We start from the raw sequence: 15,620 nt of genomic DNA on the forward strand, positions 1-15,620 counted from the left end.
ACAGCAATTATGAGAGTTGTGACTAACTTCTGTGGTGTACTTATAGGAATTAATGTTCGATTATGAAGTTAATGTTCACGAGCCCGGTTTGTGATGTTTATGTTCGGCATGGCTTTTTGTTCACGAGCCTGGCTCATGATGTTAATGTTTGGGACAAAAATCTTCATCACGAGTCAGACTTGTTAAAGCACAGGAAGGGGCTAAGGGCAAGAATTATGGTCAGCTTAGACCCATTTCTTTTTGTTTTCGGTTCCAACTGCAGATTTCAATTTTTTACCTGTCACGCAAATCCAATGGTAATTTTTAATCATCAATCAATATGTCTTCTATTTGTAGCTTCCAGCTGTCAAAATTATATTTTTTGATCTTTTCTATAGTAGTCAAATGCAATATAATATAATACAATCTCTCATAAGCAAAACAAAATTGAAAAAAAAAAAAAAAAAGGCTTAACCGAACACTGATCAGTTCTTATCTTCGACCAGGCTTAAGAATCATTGCACTGGATTAGGATTAAGTGTTCAAAGCTCGAAATTCAAAAAGTCCATTTGAAAGAAACTGCTTTGCTACTTAGGCACATCTGGAATGTTCTTGGGCCCATAAGCATTCAAGAAAAATGAGTCCAGGCAGACATTAACAGACAAAAACCGACTGGCAAAAACCACAGAAAGCTTGTCCAGCCAGTCTCGTTCGCCGAGATTTAAACGATAATCTTAACGATCTTGCTACCCAGCTGCTGGTGGACTCTGAATGCAGGAGAATGGCTTCATAATCCATCCAAGGTCATCTCGCATAACATTCATAAAAGAAGAGAAACAAATCAAAGTATGGCATAAAATTAGGCAAAGCAATAACCCTATGTTTGGCGTACATTTTAACCAAGACTCTATTGATTTTGAGGGCATCAGGTGAAGGTCCCTCCTGATCAGAGGGAAGGAAATTCTGCATAGAAGGGAGCTGCATTTGCACCATAAGCAGTAAAAAGCACCATAAAACATAAACCATAAAACACCATAAACTTATAATTAACATTTTTGTTAGACATTGAGAGCATACGCTCAGGAGAGTGAATGCATTGTCATGTCCGCCTCAATAAAGGCAAATTACACATGCGTCAGAAACCAAGCTCTATGCTAAATGGCAGATATTATAAGCCAACAAAACAATCTATTATCTCCCTCCTGCATATATATATATATATTTTTTGGTAATCAATGGGATCTTGAACATACTGAGCAATTGCACGTACACATTTGGCTAGGAGCTCCATTAAAATTTCATCGATCCCATTGGGAACTCCTAGTTTAGACAGTATATATATATATATATATATATATAAAGCAAAGCAAAAGGATAAAGAATTATACAAGATTGCTGACAAGGAAGGTTATATCCATGATATAAATGTTTACCATAGAAAAAATAAATCTATCTTTGCATTAAGATAATTGTAAATTTGTTTGAAATTTGTGAGACAACAATTCTGACACACTTACCAGTATTCAATACTATAGAACTGTGCTAATTAAAGTACAGATATGAAACAAATAAAATTAATTTTTTGAAATTGCTAACTAGTGAATATGCATATTATTTCTTAATCCTATAGTCATTTAAAGACTGATTTAACAATCCACGCAAGTTCATAAAATAAACAGCCATTATATTAAAATCTAAGATGATTGTTAAATAAAATTACTGTTAATCTGATTTAAAAAGTAAAACATTAGATCATTAGTAAATTAAACATTAGATTTAAAAATTAAAACATTAGCCATCAGTTTATACGGCCAAACCTATACAAGCCATCATGTTTTCAGTCCAAAATAATGTAATTCCTTATTCATATATAATGTATGCTATATTCCCTTCACTGTTCAAAGAGGAACTAGTATGACTTGAGGCTTAAATTTTTATTCTATTATTTTCCTTTATAGAAAAATTATTCATCTTCCAAAACTCAAGTGGTTTTACACTACAAAATAATGGTAAAACCTTATTTCCTGATTCTCACCCAGTCCGGAATATTCTATGTTGGAAAAATTTCATTAAAGAATAAGAACTAGTATCTTTCCAAAGCACTGACCCATAATGCTGGGCATTTAGCATTATGGTACAGCTTCATTTTTTTTTGCATTTTTCACTGTTTTTACTAAAATTTCACAAATACAGTCACTTTAGAATGGTTGCAAACATACAAAGTTTAAAATAATTTTCATGACTTTTTCATCCTTCTTGATCTTTTTTTACATCTAATAATAAAAATTGTGTTCAGTTACTCTTTTTAAGCCTTTAACACTTCATTCAATTCTATATATATTTCTGTTCAGCTAACATTAAAATAATTGCATTTAAGATAAAGTTATCAATAAAATTTCTTTTGATAAACTTTTAATACAAATATTAAGGATTTCAATCTCATTCTTGCTGTTAAAGATAAATCTTAAATTTAGAGCAAATATCTGGGGGAAAGGATGGGGAAGAAATTAACATACTAAACATCAGTTAGTTAAAAGTATCTTTAGAGCCCTTTTAAATTTGACTAAATTAGGATAAAAATTTTATGCAATTTAAAACATACCTTCAATAGCATTTTCAGGAATTTCATACGCCGCTTGAGCATACTGTAAATGCAAATTGAATGTTAGAATCAATAGATACAAAATTACAACATAAAAACTAATAAGAAATTCATACTTTAAGAAAATGTAACAGGTAGTAAAAATTTGGACCTAGTATATTCAAACTTGCCTGAATTTAAATTCAAATTAAAGGCTGCAGAAACATTCTTTAGAAGAAGAAAGTCAGTCATAAGCAGCCGCTGCAACAGAATGCAGCATACAGTGAGGTTTTAGATAATTTCTTTTTATAGATTATGAAGTTAATGTTCACGAGCCCGGTTTGTGATGTTTATGTTCGGCATGGCTTTTTGTTCACGAGCCTGGCTCGTGATGTTAATGTTTGGGACAAAAATCTTCATCACGAGTCAGACTTGTTAAAGCACAGGAAGGGGCTAATGGCAAGAATTATGGTCAGCTTAGACCCATTTCTTTTTGTTTTCGGTTCCAACTGCAGATTTCAATTTTTTACCTGTCACGCAAATCCAGTGGTAATTTTTAATCATCAATCAATATGTCTTCTATTTAGATAATTTTTAGATATTAGATTTTCTCTTTTAGATAATTTCTTTTAGATAATTTTTAGGTTTTAGATAATTTCTTTTTATCAATAATATCAATTTTTTAGATAATTTCTTTTAATCATGTGAAAATAAACTAAGTTCATGAAGACTTTCCATTATCGATAATGAAATTGAAAACATGTTGCAGTTAAAAATAACGCAAAATTAATAAGCTAAGAATAATAAATACTGATTTGTATTCTAGCAGATTATACCTTGTATTGGCTGTCAATAAAAAAGCGAATCATCACATTTCAGACATGCCATTCCAAACCTTAACTACTAAATTTGTGAGGATATAGTCCTCTACGATTTTCTTGCTGCAGACAAACAATCACAAATTTATTACATGTTACTTAACATGCACAGAATGCTATCAGGAAACTTCAGAAACAAACAGACATAGTCAGCAGAAAGAACTACTCATTAGGACGAGACACACCACTAGTGATGAGTCGGTACTACCGAACCGGGTATTTTGTAACGGGTACTGAAAATCGGTACATCCAAGTATTCGTTACTTCAGTACCGAAATCGGTACTTTTCGGTATTCGTTACTTCTGTACCGAAACGGGTACTTTTCGGTATTCGTTACTTCTGTACCGAAACGGACACTTTTCGGTATTCATTACTTCTGTACCGAAACGGGTACTTTTCAGTATTCATTACTTCTGTACCGAAACGAGTGCTTTTCAGTATTCGCTACTTTGTAACGAAAATATGCGTCTCTTCTCGGTATTTGTTACTGGGGGATCGATGAGGGTTCAGCTCACTTCGGTTTGGGTACGAGGACAGTAGTATCTGGTTGTATTTGCGAAATGGTGATATACACTCCTTGTGTCCATGAATGGCCTGGTCCTCAGACACTTACGTAGTTGACATGTTTTCTGATATTCAAAATCTCACTCCGTACAGATAAAACCAAACACGTGGTGACGTGGCACAGTTCCTTCAGTGCGCAATACTCCAAATCGTTACTAGGGTACTTCAGTACTCCGGTATTTCGTTACTTCAAATCGTTACTTGAAATCGGTTTTCGATACTTTTCAAAGTAACGGTTACTTGAGTAACAGGTATTTTGTACCAGGTACTTGTCTGTACCCGGTACCGAAGTTGCCCATCACTACACACCACATACTGCAGAACTTACAAATAGGAAGGTATGAGTTTCAAGAATGAATGAACTTCCTTATTTTCTATGTATCCCTGTTCTTTCTTCAAATGAACGATATTTCTAGATTTTAGACAATCGCAGCAATAATTGAAAAATAAGCTATTCCACAATAATAAAATAGACATGGATGGATATATGCTTTTTACTTCTAATGTTAAAATGTTATTGAAAAGCAAAGTTTATAAGCTTATATCAATAAAAGGCTGCTGACTGCAAAAGCATTGATTAAAAAAAAAAAAAAATTATGCTATTGGCTTAACTTTCTTTATTAAAAACCACATGAATGTCTCGTCTGTACCCGTTACTCTCATACCGGGTACAAGAAAGTACCGAAGTTGCCCATCACTACACACCACATACTGCAGAACTTACAAATAGGAAGGTATGAGTTTCGAGAATGAATGAACTTCCTTATTTTCTATGTATCCCTGTTCTTTCTTCAAATGAACAATATTTCTAGATTTTAGACAATCACAGCAATAATTGAAAAATAAGCTATTCCACAATAATAAAATAGACATGGATGGATATATGCTTTTTACTTCTAATGTTAAAATGTTATTGAAAAGCAAGGTTTATAAGCTTATATTATATCAATAAAAGGCTGCTGACTGCAAAAGCATTGATTAAAAAAAAAATAAAAAATTATGCTATTGGCTTAACTTTCTTTATTAAAAACCACATGAATGGTTTTAGTAATCTGGTAAAACACCATTTTAAATAATATTAAAAATATAGATAAAAATTATTAAAATTATTCCTAGAATTAAAAATGTTCATAGAAAAGCATATATATATATTATACAAGTATGAACACATACTTGGCTTGCTGCCTGTGTTGTTGTTGCAACTGCTGCAGTTGTAGCCACAGCAGTTTGTTGGGGATCTGCATATGAATATTGCTGAGAGTACTGCTGATAAGCAGCTCCATAACTTGCAGCATATCGATCATAACTATAATATGGATTTTGTGCTTGATAATTCTGCAAAGCTGCATAGTAGCTCTGGTAGTCTGGATATTGTTGATGCCATTGTTGCCACTGTTGTTCCTCCTGACTGGTTGTAGATGTTGTAGTGGTTGCAGGTCTAAAAAAAATCAGACAACATAACTTCAATAAATATTTCATATTAAAAATGAAACAATAATCTTGACTTCCCTTCTCAATGATACAAAATATTTTAAGGGTCATATATTAAGGAACATGGAACATGAGTTGTTTACCCAAATGAAAAATATCTGAAACATCAACAATATCTATTATACAAAAAACTAATTTAATATAATAAGCTAATTTTATTTTTAAAATTTATCTCACTAACCCTTTTTTCTCTTCATTTACTTTAACTCTGTAGTGGATATGTTCTGCTGAATTTATATCTGGGAGGGGAGAGCACGTTTGAACATATTTACCCAAGTGCATGGAAATAATTTAGCTCAGTTCACTTGGTTGAGAGCATTAAGAGGTCAAAAGATAGTGTCTGTCTTCCAAAGGAATGTAGGCAATTTTGAACACATAATGAGTCCTCAAGAACTGCATAATCATAATATTCAGTGTTGTTTCAAAATGGTAAAACATAAAAAGGTATAATATATTCAAAGCGAGGCATTTTAAGAGTAAAATTCTGTATTAAGGATGCCATTTTAACGATTAAGGGATATAATGAAGAGTTCACTAAAGATCTATATTTTAGCATTATTGCGGAACGAAAAGAAATAGAGGAACGGGAATTTAACGAAAAAAAACAACGTGAGGAACGCGAATATAACGAAAGGAAAGAGATAGAAGAACGCAAGCACGAGCTTGAGAAACTGAAAATACAAGTAGCTAGTTCAGGTGCTAGTCATGATTACGTACCTGCTTTGAAACTCACTGACACGGATATTCCTAAGTTACAATTACAAACTTTAATTCCTCACTTTAATCCAAAAAGTGATGACATGAGCCTTTTTCTCACTTTGTTTGAAAGGCAACTAACAATTTTGAACATACCTCAAGGGAAATGGGTAGTGTATTTCTTAGGTTTGTTACCTAATGACGTTGCAAAACTGATTGCAAAGGAATCTGCTGGTGATGCACAAGATTATGACAACATTAAACAAATTCTCTTAAAGCGTTTTAAATTGAGTGCTGAAAAGTTTCGACAGTTATTTTCACAATCTCACAAAAGTCCTATAGTACTTGGCGAGATTTTTACTTCGATTTGAGAAATTTCTTTGATGGCTGGATTGGCGAATTAAAAGTAAATATTTTTTAGAAGTTAAAGGATTTGATGATATCAGACCAAATTAAAAGATGGTCCCCTTCTGAGTATAGAGAACATTTTGGGGATCATTGGTCCTAGTGGACTGATCCACTTCAACTGGCTGATAAATTAGATTTATATGAAGAAGCTAAAAACATCAATAATAACACTCCAAAGCCGTCTCAACGTAGTGGTCCTAAAAATTATAAAAATAACCCTCAACTTGTTAAAAACTCAGCGACAACGAATTCTGGCATGAGAGAAGATCGACCAACTGTTAGTTGTTACGGTTGTGGAAAATCAGGCGTCGTTAAGGCTAAGTGTCCAACCTGCTCTCCTTCTTTAAGTAAAGAATCAGCTGACTTCAAAGCAATAAACTTACATACAGTGTCTGTAGAGACACCTCACACGACTAATTTTAAGAGTAAAAATCAACGGATTTACAGGAATTGTCTGTGCTGATACTGGCGATACTCACACTATAGTGGGAGAAACATTATATAATCTCTTGAAAGAACAAGGATCAGAATTTAAGAAAACTACTATGAAGGTCACTCTTGCGGACAGTATTCAAAGGAACGAAGAGGTCCACATGACCCAGGTAGACATTCACATTGAAGGAAGATCATTCCACATAACTTTACATGCGTTTCCCTCAGCAAAGGGTAACAGGACACTTTTAGGATTGGATTTTCTTAGAAGCGCTGGAATTGTTTTAGATCTACAAAATCATTGGTGGTTTTACCACGATAATCCACAACAAAAGTTTAAGTTTATTGATGATGATTCTAAACCTAATGATCGAACCGAATGTACGTTGGAAGTTGACACTGTACTGTTAAGAGAATGTGAAGGACAACATCTATCGGCTCATCAAAGATCACAATTAAATGAACTATTGAGTCAATATTCAACTATCTTCCAACCAGGGGAAGAAGCAACACCTTTCATAGAACATCGAATTAAAACTGGAAACCATCCCCCAGTAGCTGTACCACCATACAGAATGAACCCTGCTAAGAAAGAAATCTTAAAGCTATTATCTGAAGGAATAATTGAAGAATGCGAATCCCCTTATGCATCTCCAGTTGTTTTAATACCGAAACCTAATGGAACAGTACGCCTCTGCATAGATTACCGCAAATTGAACGCGATTACAGTTCCAGATTCCTACCCACTTCCAAGAATGGACGACCTGTTACATGAGGCAAAACCTACTCCTTTCATGTCAACCCTTGATCTCCGTGCAGGTTATCACCAAGTGAAGGTTCATACTGATGATCAAGACAAGACAGAATTTGTGTGTCCCTTCGGAACATATCGTTTCTTACGAATGCTCCAGCAACATTCCAGATATTGATAGACCGTTTTCGCAATGGACTTGAGAACATCCTAACCCTCACCTATCTGGACGACATAATCGTGTTGTCAGAATCATTCGAGAAACACCTTTCTGATCTCAAAGCTGTTTTCGAAAGGCTTTTGATATTCAAATTGCACGCAAACAGAGAGAAATGCCACTTTGCTTCTTCTCGTGTAAAATATTTGTGATTTTGGATCACACAAAAAAGAATCGAAGTTGATCCAGAAAAAGTTTCCTCTATCCAGAGAATTCCACCTCCCAAAAACGTCAAGGAACTCCAAATCTTCCTTCAAACATGTTCTTGGTTTAGACAATATATACAAAACTTCGCGGAAATATCACGACATCTTAGTGATTTGACGAAGAAGAAAGTCCAATGGGAATGGGGTTTTAACCAGCAAAAAGCATTTGAAACTCTAATAAACTGCCTCACAACACCTCCTGTGTTGAAGCAAGCAAATGGAACTCAACCGTATATTCTTCGAACAGATGCAAGCAATTATGCTCTTGGAGTGGTTTTACTTCAAGGGGAAGGGTCTAAAGAGCACCCTATCGAATATGCCAGCCGATTGCTTTCTCCGGCTGAGCAAAACTATTCGACGACTAAACGAGAAGCCCTTGCTGTAGTCTGGACCCTGAAGAAATTTCGTGGTTACGTAGAAGGATCAGAAGTAACTATAGCATCCGATAATCAACCTCTAAAATGGCTTTTGAACCTTAAGTCTCCAACCGGAAGACTTGCTAGATGGGCGCTGGAAATTCAGTCTTTCAACCTGAAAGTACAATACATTTCTGGAAAGGCAAACGTCATCACAGACATGCTGTCCCGTCCAAGCGCCAAACGTGAAGTTTCACCTTGCGAGATTTCAAATATATCTGTGGTGGACATGCCCACAAGAAGTCCAAAAGGCATGTGTGAGTCTCAACTTAAAGATGGAAACTTAAAAAAGATTATAGAAAGTTTTGAATCCACTCGGAGAACTGAAGAATGTGCCAACTGGACTGAATGGGGATTCTTAATGAATCATGGTGTTCTCTACCGATATGTCCCTGACTCTGATTCAGAAGAGGCCCAGTTAGTAATTCCAGCTGCCGAGCGTGAATCAATCATGCGAAAGCACCATGATAACCCATTGGCTGGACATTATGAAGAGGAAGAAACATTCCAACAAATTGCCAGACACTATTATTGGACTGGTATGAAAAAGTACATATCCGACGATGTGAAACGCTGTCCTGAATGCAACCGCTACAAGGCTACCAACCAAAAGCCAGCTGGACTGCTAAGAACTCCTGTCTATTCTCAACGTTTTGAGATCATATCTATTGATTTGTTTGGACCACTGCCAAAAACTGACACTGGAAAAGAATGGATCTTCATTGTCAAAGACTGTGCTACGCGATGGATTGAATTATTTCCTCTTGCTCAAGCTACAGCACGCGACTGCACTATAACCCTCATCGAAGAAGTATTCATGCGGCATGGTATACCATGAAGAATCATAACGGCACCCAGTTTATCAGTGCAGTCATGCAACAAGTTTGCTGCACATTAAATATCAATCAAAACTTGATACCAGTTTACTTTCCTCAGTCAAATCTTGTCGAACGGAAAAATAGAGACTTAAAACCTCGTCTTGTAATCTTAGTAGGAGATGCACATGACAACTGGCATTAGAAACTCCCAGTTATTCGCTTCGCTATGAATACAGTCGTCTGTCACACTACAGGCCATACATCAGCATTCCTAGTGTTTGGAAAACAGCTGAGGACTGTCGACGACGTTGTTCACAATTTCAAAGCTATGGTTGAAAATGATAACTTTGTTCCTGTAATCACCCCTTATCTTAAACAATTAGCAACTATTACAAAGGACATAGAGAACGTATCGAAATAAAGCAAGATCAACGTAAAAAGCAATATGATAAAGGATGGCGACAAGTGTTTTATTCACCAGGTGATAAGGTATGGGTCAATTTACATCCCATTAGCAATGCAAAAAACAAAGACTTCAAAGTTCATACCAAAGCATGACGGTCCATACCTGGTAATGACACAGAAATCACCTACTTCCTATGTTATTTCAAGCCTTCATAAACCATCAGAACCCTTAGGAGCGTACCATACGTTTGCACTAACACCTTTCAAAGACTCATCCACTTCTCCCATTCTTCCGCTCAGGAAGAGAGGTAGACTGCCAAAAGTTACTTCTCATTCCCGAAATAATCAAGAACTTGTGTTTCCGGACAGTGCTCCAAAGAGAGGTCCCCCTGCCCAGGAAACCAAAAAAACTGAGAGAGACAATGTTACAAGAGCTCCCAATCCAGTTCTGTCTCCTTGCAGGGACATCGGCGGAGCCAGAGGGGGAGTTTGTAACCAATCCTTTAACATAAACTGTTGGACTAACTGTGACAAGACTGCCCTCTGCTGAGTAGCCAGAGAAGTACTTCAGTAAAAGCCAAGGCTCCCACTAGATAGGTTGTACCAGACTGTTGCTCTGTAATTTTTCTTAAAGTTAAATGTAATGTCCGTGTGTAACTTAAACCTGTTAATAAATATTTGTTACACTATACCGGACTCTTTTATGACCCTATCTAAAACGACCCCTTTACACTATTATTTAAATTCATTGATTAGTACCGTCTGAAAAAATTCTCTGTATATGTTTACTCCAATTACAAAGCATTCAAAATATATTGGGTAAAAATATATAGTCTTCACGTTTTTTTGTCCCTAGATGGTGTTGATGCCTATATATCCAGCAACACTCACTCGGTGGTCTCAAACAAACATGTGCTTAAAAGCTGACATTCAGCTTCTATTGTTTGTGAAAATAGTTTTCTAATTCGTTGCTTGTGTAAAAAGTTATACTGATTTGAAAATGAGTGAAATATCTGAAGAAATACGTTATGTGATGCTTTTTTTACTAAAAAAAAGGTAAAAAGGCTGAAAATTTGTGAAGTTTATGGCAAGAATGGTGTGAGTAAATGAAGGACCCAGGAGTGGTTTGCTCGATTCCGTTCCCGAAATTTTGATATCGAAGATGCACCCCACTCTGGTCGGCCAGTCACTGAAAAAGTCAATGAAATTTTACAATTGGTGGAGCAAGACCGGCACGTAAGCTGTCAAGAAATAGCAGAGGCACGAAACATCAACCACATGACAGTTTGGAATGATTTGAAAAGAGCACATTACACACACACACACACACACACACAAAAAAAAAAAAAAAAACCCTCTATGTTTGAGTGCCACATAAATTGAAACCTGGCGAAACAATCAGTATGGCCCTATACTGTGCACAACTCGATCGTCTGAACGCAATACAGAAAGAGTAGCCAGAATTGGCCAAAAGAAAGGGAGTTGTATTATATCATGACAATGCGCGGCCACACATATCTTTGATGACTTAGAACAAATTGATGGAACTTGGTTGGGAAGTTTTGATGCATCCACCATATAGCCCGAACCTTGCACTGTCTGACTACCATTTTTTTTTTCGGTCTCTGCAAAACTCTCTTGATGGTAAAAAATTGGCCAACCGAAAAGCCGCTGAAAATCACTCACCCAAGTTTTTCGACGATAAACCACAGAAGTTCTGCACCGATGGACTTATGAAGCTACCCGAAAAAAGGCAAAAGATCATAGATAATAATCGTCACTATGTACTTGATTAAAATTGATTTTCAATAAAGAAAAATTTTGTTAAAAATTGTACCAAAAAAGAGCAGAGATTTTTTATATGACCAAATATATAACTTTTATTTAGCAAATTTTAATTTTTACTAGAGACAAAATTCATGATTAAAAATAGATAATACATTATGAGAACATGTAAAATATCTTTTTTAAATATAATTCAGTAGATTTGATATTAGAAATTACAAAACATAATAATCTCTCCCTAATTACCGCACTACATTACTGGAAAAGCAAATTATAAATACACTGAAGATGTGTAAAGTGCAATACCTACAGGATGTTTCAAAGTTCTTGTTATAAGAACTAATATGTATTAAATAATGTCACTATGATGGAAATAGTTTACAAAGATACAGTTTAGCAGCTTAACTGGTATTGGTACAGAACACTCTGCAGTTGAGCCTTTGAGGTGATGTTTCTCACCAAAGTATCAAATAAATAAATACCTCTCATGTGTTCAGACACTGTAAGAAGAGCCACCATGAAAAATGATTTGAGCCCATTCAACATTTTAGTGTCTTGGCATCATTTAAGGAAATGGTGCACACGATATTCAGTCAAACAAAAGAGATAAAGATAAGACACAAATCCTCATTACAATAAATGTTGGTACAATATTGCCTGATATGTCATTGTCTTCTACTGTTGTGATAACAAAACGAATACTGCAGCACAATCCAACACCACTGTATCTTCTGAGTCTGATAGCTCTACTTCTGATATCAGATCACTTCCCTCAATATGTCAAAACTTCTATTATTCATTATTTCCCTGTATACATGGCTGACCTGGTGTTTCACCCAATATAAGCAACTATCTTGTGGTATAAGAAACCACCTTTTCTCTACTTGATAATGCTTCTGCTTTTAAAGTTCACCAATTATTCATAATATCTTGTTTTCTCCCAAAGCATGTTTCTATACACTTGTTTGATAGGTAATTCCAATCAAATGCACTGATGCACACTAAATTCAGATTTATTTTTTATACCCCTTTTTACATCCACTAAGTATGTTTTTAAATGACACTACACGTGTAACCTTAATCTGCACTTGGAGAGAGTTCTAATGCAACTAACCAAACTTATATTGCCTGCACTTCATATGATAAACAATTTGCCTACTGAATTCCTGGCTGATCCCTTAACTTCCTCCTCATACTGCAATTTTACTCAACAGCAGCAGATTTTATTATAAAATGCAAATGTATGGATAGCTAAGAGACTTTGTTTCAAGAATAACTACAGTTTGTCAGTACAAATGGTTTTGCTAATAAAAATTGATACACAAAAATTACAGTAATAAGATAAAAACAAACACTGTCTTAGACACAAGACCTTTTAATTAAGTTTAAAAAAAATCAAATTCCTATTTCTAACAGTATACTAGGCAATTAGCGTTTTCAGCAATTTCAGGAATGAAAATCTTTTCACTAATATCAACCGATGTTAATTATTACACTCAGAATATTTTGTATAAATTAAAGCAGACATTATCTTTAAACTGCATGCACAGTCTTGGAGAATAAATATATGTGTCTTCTGAAATTTACAAAGCCCCCCCCCAAAAAAAAACTTAGCATTCCTGCAGTTTCTTTGACCTTTTTTGATGTTTCATGATTAAATATGATAAATTGGTAATAAAAATTAAGTATCTGTAACTGAAAAAATTTATGCATTTACTACAAAAAAAAAAAAAAAAAAAAAAAAAAAAAAAAAAAAAAAAAACTATTATAAAAATCTAATTTATCTAATCATTATTATGAAACAAAAATATATAGAGTACATAGTTAGTTTGAAATCCAGATGTGCCCAATATCTGAACCTTGGGACCACTAGCACCATGGCCAATGATGATAATACACTGATTGACGTTGTATAGATGTCGGCAACAACATATTTTTGGCGTTTGAATGGAGATTAGCATTTTTTTATCTGATCTACACAATGTGTGAAACCACATACTTATTGGGAGTAGGATGTTACCAACACTAATTTTTTTTGTTGACATAGTAGTGGAGAAAGAAGAAATAATTTACATTCTCAGGAATTCAAGTTCGGTTAACACAGAAAATTGCACTCTTTCTTAACATTCTAATTTGATCCAGCTTGATATTTTTCACAGGGTACTATTGTTAGAGCTATTTTATTAAAGTCTAAATTTTTGATTATGTCAAAAAGAGTTTCTAATTCAGGTGTTGCAGCAGGATCAGAAAAGCAAAACGAAGTATGTTTTGATACAGGTCAATCAAATAGTGGAACTACTGCAAAGAAAGGATATATGCATATCTGTCTCAAAATTATGCAAGGAGTAAGGGACTAAAATAAATAAATAAAAGCAGCTTTTTGAATTTTTTTTCTGGTTTCTAAAAACAAATAAAATAAAAATCATTCATTAAGCTAAAAATGATGATCATGACAAAGTGAAGACTGAATGGGTGAAAGAGTGCTGCAGCGACGGCATGCCATTATCCGGCCCAATGCATATGAACATATTTTGGCTTAAACCGAAACATTTCATGTGGAAATAAAACTTAAAACTGACTGCACATATCTGACATGCTGGTTAACCAAGTTCAAAATTCGTCATGGTAAAAGGCAGTGAAAAATTTCAGTTGAAAATGCTTTAGTTAACAGAGAAAAGTTATCTCCAGACCAAATTTATAATGCTGATGGCAATGTTTGCCCTAAAATACAGAGGGTGGTTACATATTTTTTGATCAATTTTAATAAAGAAAGCTAATGTCCTGGAATAAGAATTTCTAGCAACAGCTTGTTATTTGAAATGGGAAATATCATTTGCTACTTTTAAATGTATTCTTCTTTCAAAATGTCACATGTAAACAAGCTGTGGATTGAAGGATATGTTCTTACACTTTCCAAAGAGAAATATTCCTACTCCATAATTCAAAAGCATCTTATAGTATTAAAATGTCTAAGTGTAAAATACGCAATGTTATTAATTAAAAAAAAACAGTTAATTATTACTTCTAACTGGAAAGAAGACTCATCAATACCTGAAAAAGGTTTGTATTATTTCTAATGTTTCTAAAGATCAATCGCTAAAATTTACAAATTATACCATAACGAAATGTTTAATAAAATAAATACTGAGTTTTCAAAATTCCCTTAAAGGTTATAAATACTTCATTATTTCACACTTTTAATTTTATAATTTCTAGAAGTCATCTTACTATATTTTATTTGATGATCTAAAATCCAAAAATTTCTGAAATATGGAATTGATAAAATTCCGACAATTCTGGATTGAAGAAGCTCTGAATTGAAAAGGGCAATTAATATACTTTTTTATTAGGATTTACAACCACAAGATGACAAATTTTGCAAAGTATGAGAGGTGAAAAAGTAAAATACTAGCTAGAAAACAAACTTGCTTTTATAACAGCCATATACTAAATAATTTATGGCTTTCTCTTACAACTCTTAAAGCATTTTTAGCATTTTACTTCCTTTCATTTCTTCTTTATGCTTTTTCTTCCAAATTAATCAAATACTGTTGCCATGAAGTTTTATGGGATGACATACATATGTCTATCATTTCGAAAATAGATACATCTGCTGTTGCTAAAGCTTCATTATGAACTATTCTGAGAATAACAAGAATTACAGTAACTCATCATGTGTTCCTTTTTAAATATAAAAATTTTTATGTATTGATTTTTATTAAAATAAACCTATTAAGAAGACTAATGTTTCATTTAAAAAAAAATAATGTTTTTTTCATTCTTCATTACAATGACTTTTATGTGACTAGAAAAATTGGTATTATAAATTATATTTCTTTTTTAATAATCATTATCTTGCACGTCTAAAAATTTAATTCTTAAAAACATATCTTCTACCTCAGAGCATTCGCTTAATGCAATTTACAGACAAGTACACTCCCTTTTTGTATTTCCCTTTACCTACTTAATATGTTTTAAAATAGATAACTATA

General features: G+C 34.0%; 1 protein-coding gene across 3 annotated transcripts in view; it reads right to left on the reverse strand.

Annotated features, from left to right (window-relative positions):
- The window catches only part of Secp43 (tRNA Selenocysteine associated protein), an 82,682-nt gene that overhangs the window by 8,651 nt on the left and 58,411 nt on the right, over positions 1–15,620 (reverse strand). For all 3 annotated transcript variants that reach the window (XM_085822875.1, XM_085822876.1, XM_035367929.2), the window contains 2 exons: positions 5,177–5,441; positions 2,582–2,624 (listed from right to left, as the gene is read on the reverse strand). In XM_085822875.1, the coding sequence (XP_085679001.1) occupies positions 2,582–2,624; positions 5,177–5,441 (308 nt within the window). The remainder of the gene's footprint in view (positions 1–2,581; positions 2,625–5,176; positions 5,442–15,620) is intronic.

The sequence above is a fragment of the Stegodyphus dumicola genome, chromosome 8, assembly GCF_044657685.1.
Source record: "Stegodyphus dumicola isolate Sdum_Otavi_A_Nest chromosome 8, ASM4465768v1".
In the NCBI taxonomy this organism is placed as follows: Eukaryota; Metazoa; Arthropoda; class Arachnida; order Araneae; family Eresidae; genus Stegodyphus; species Stegodyphus dumicola.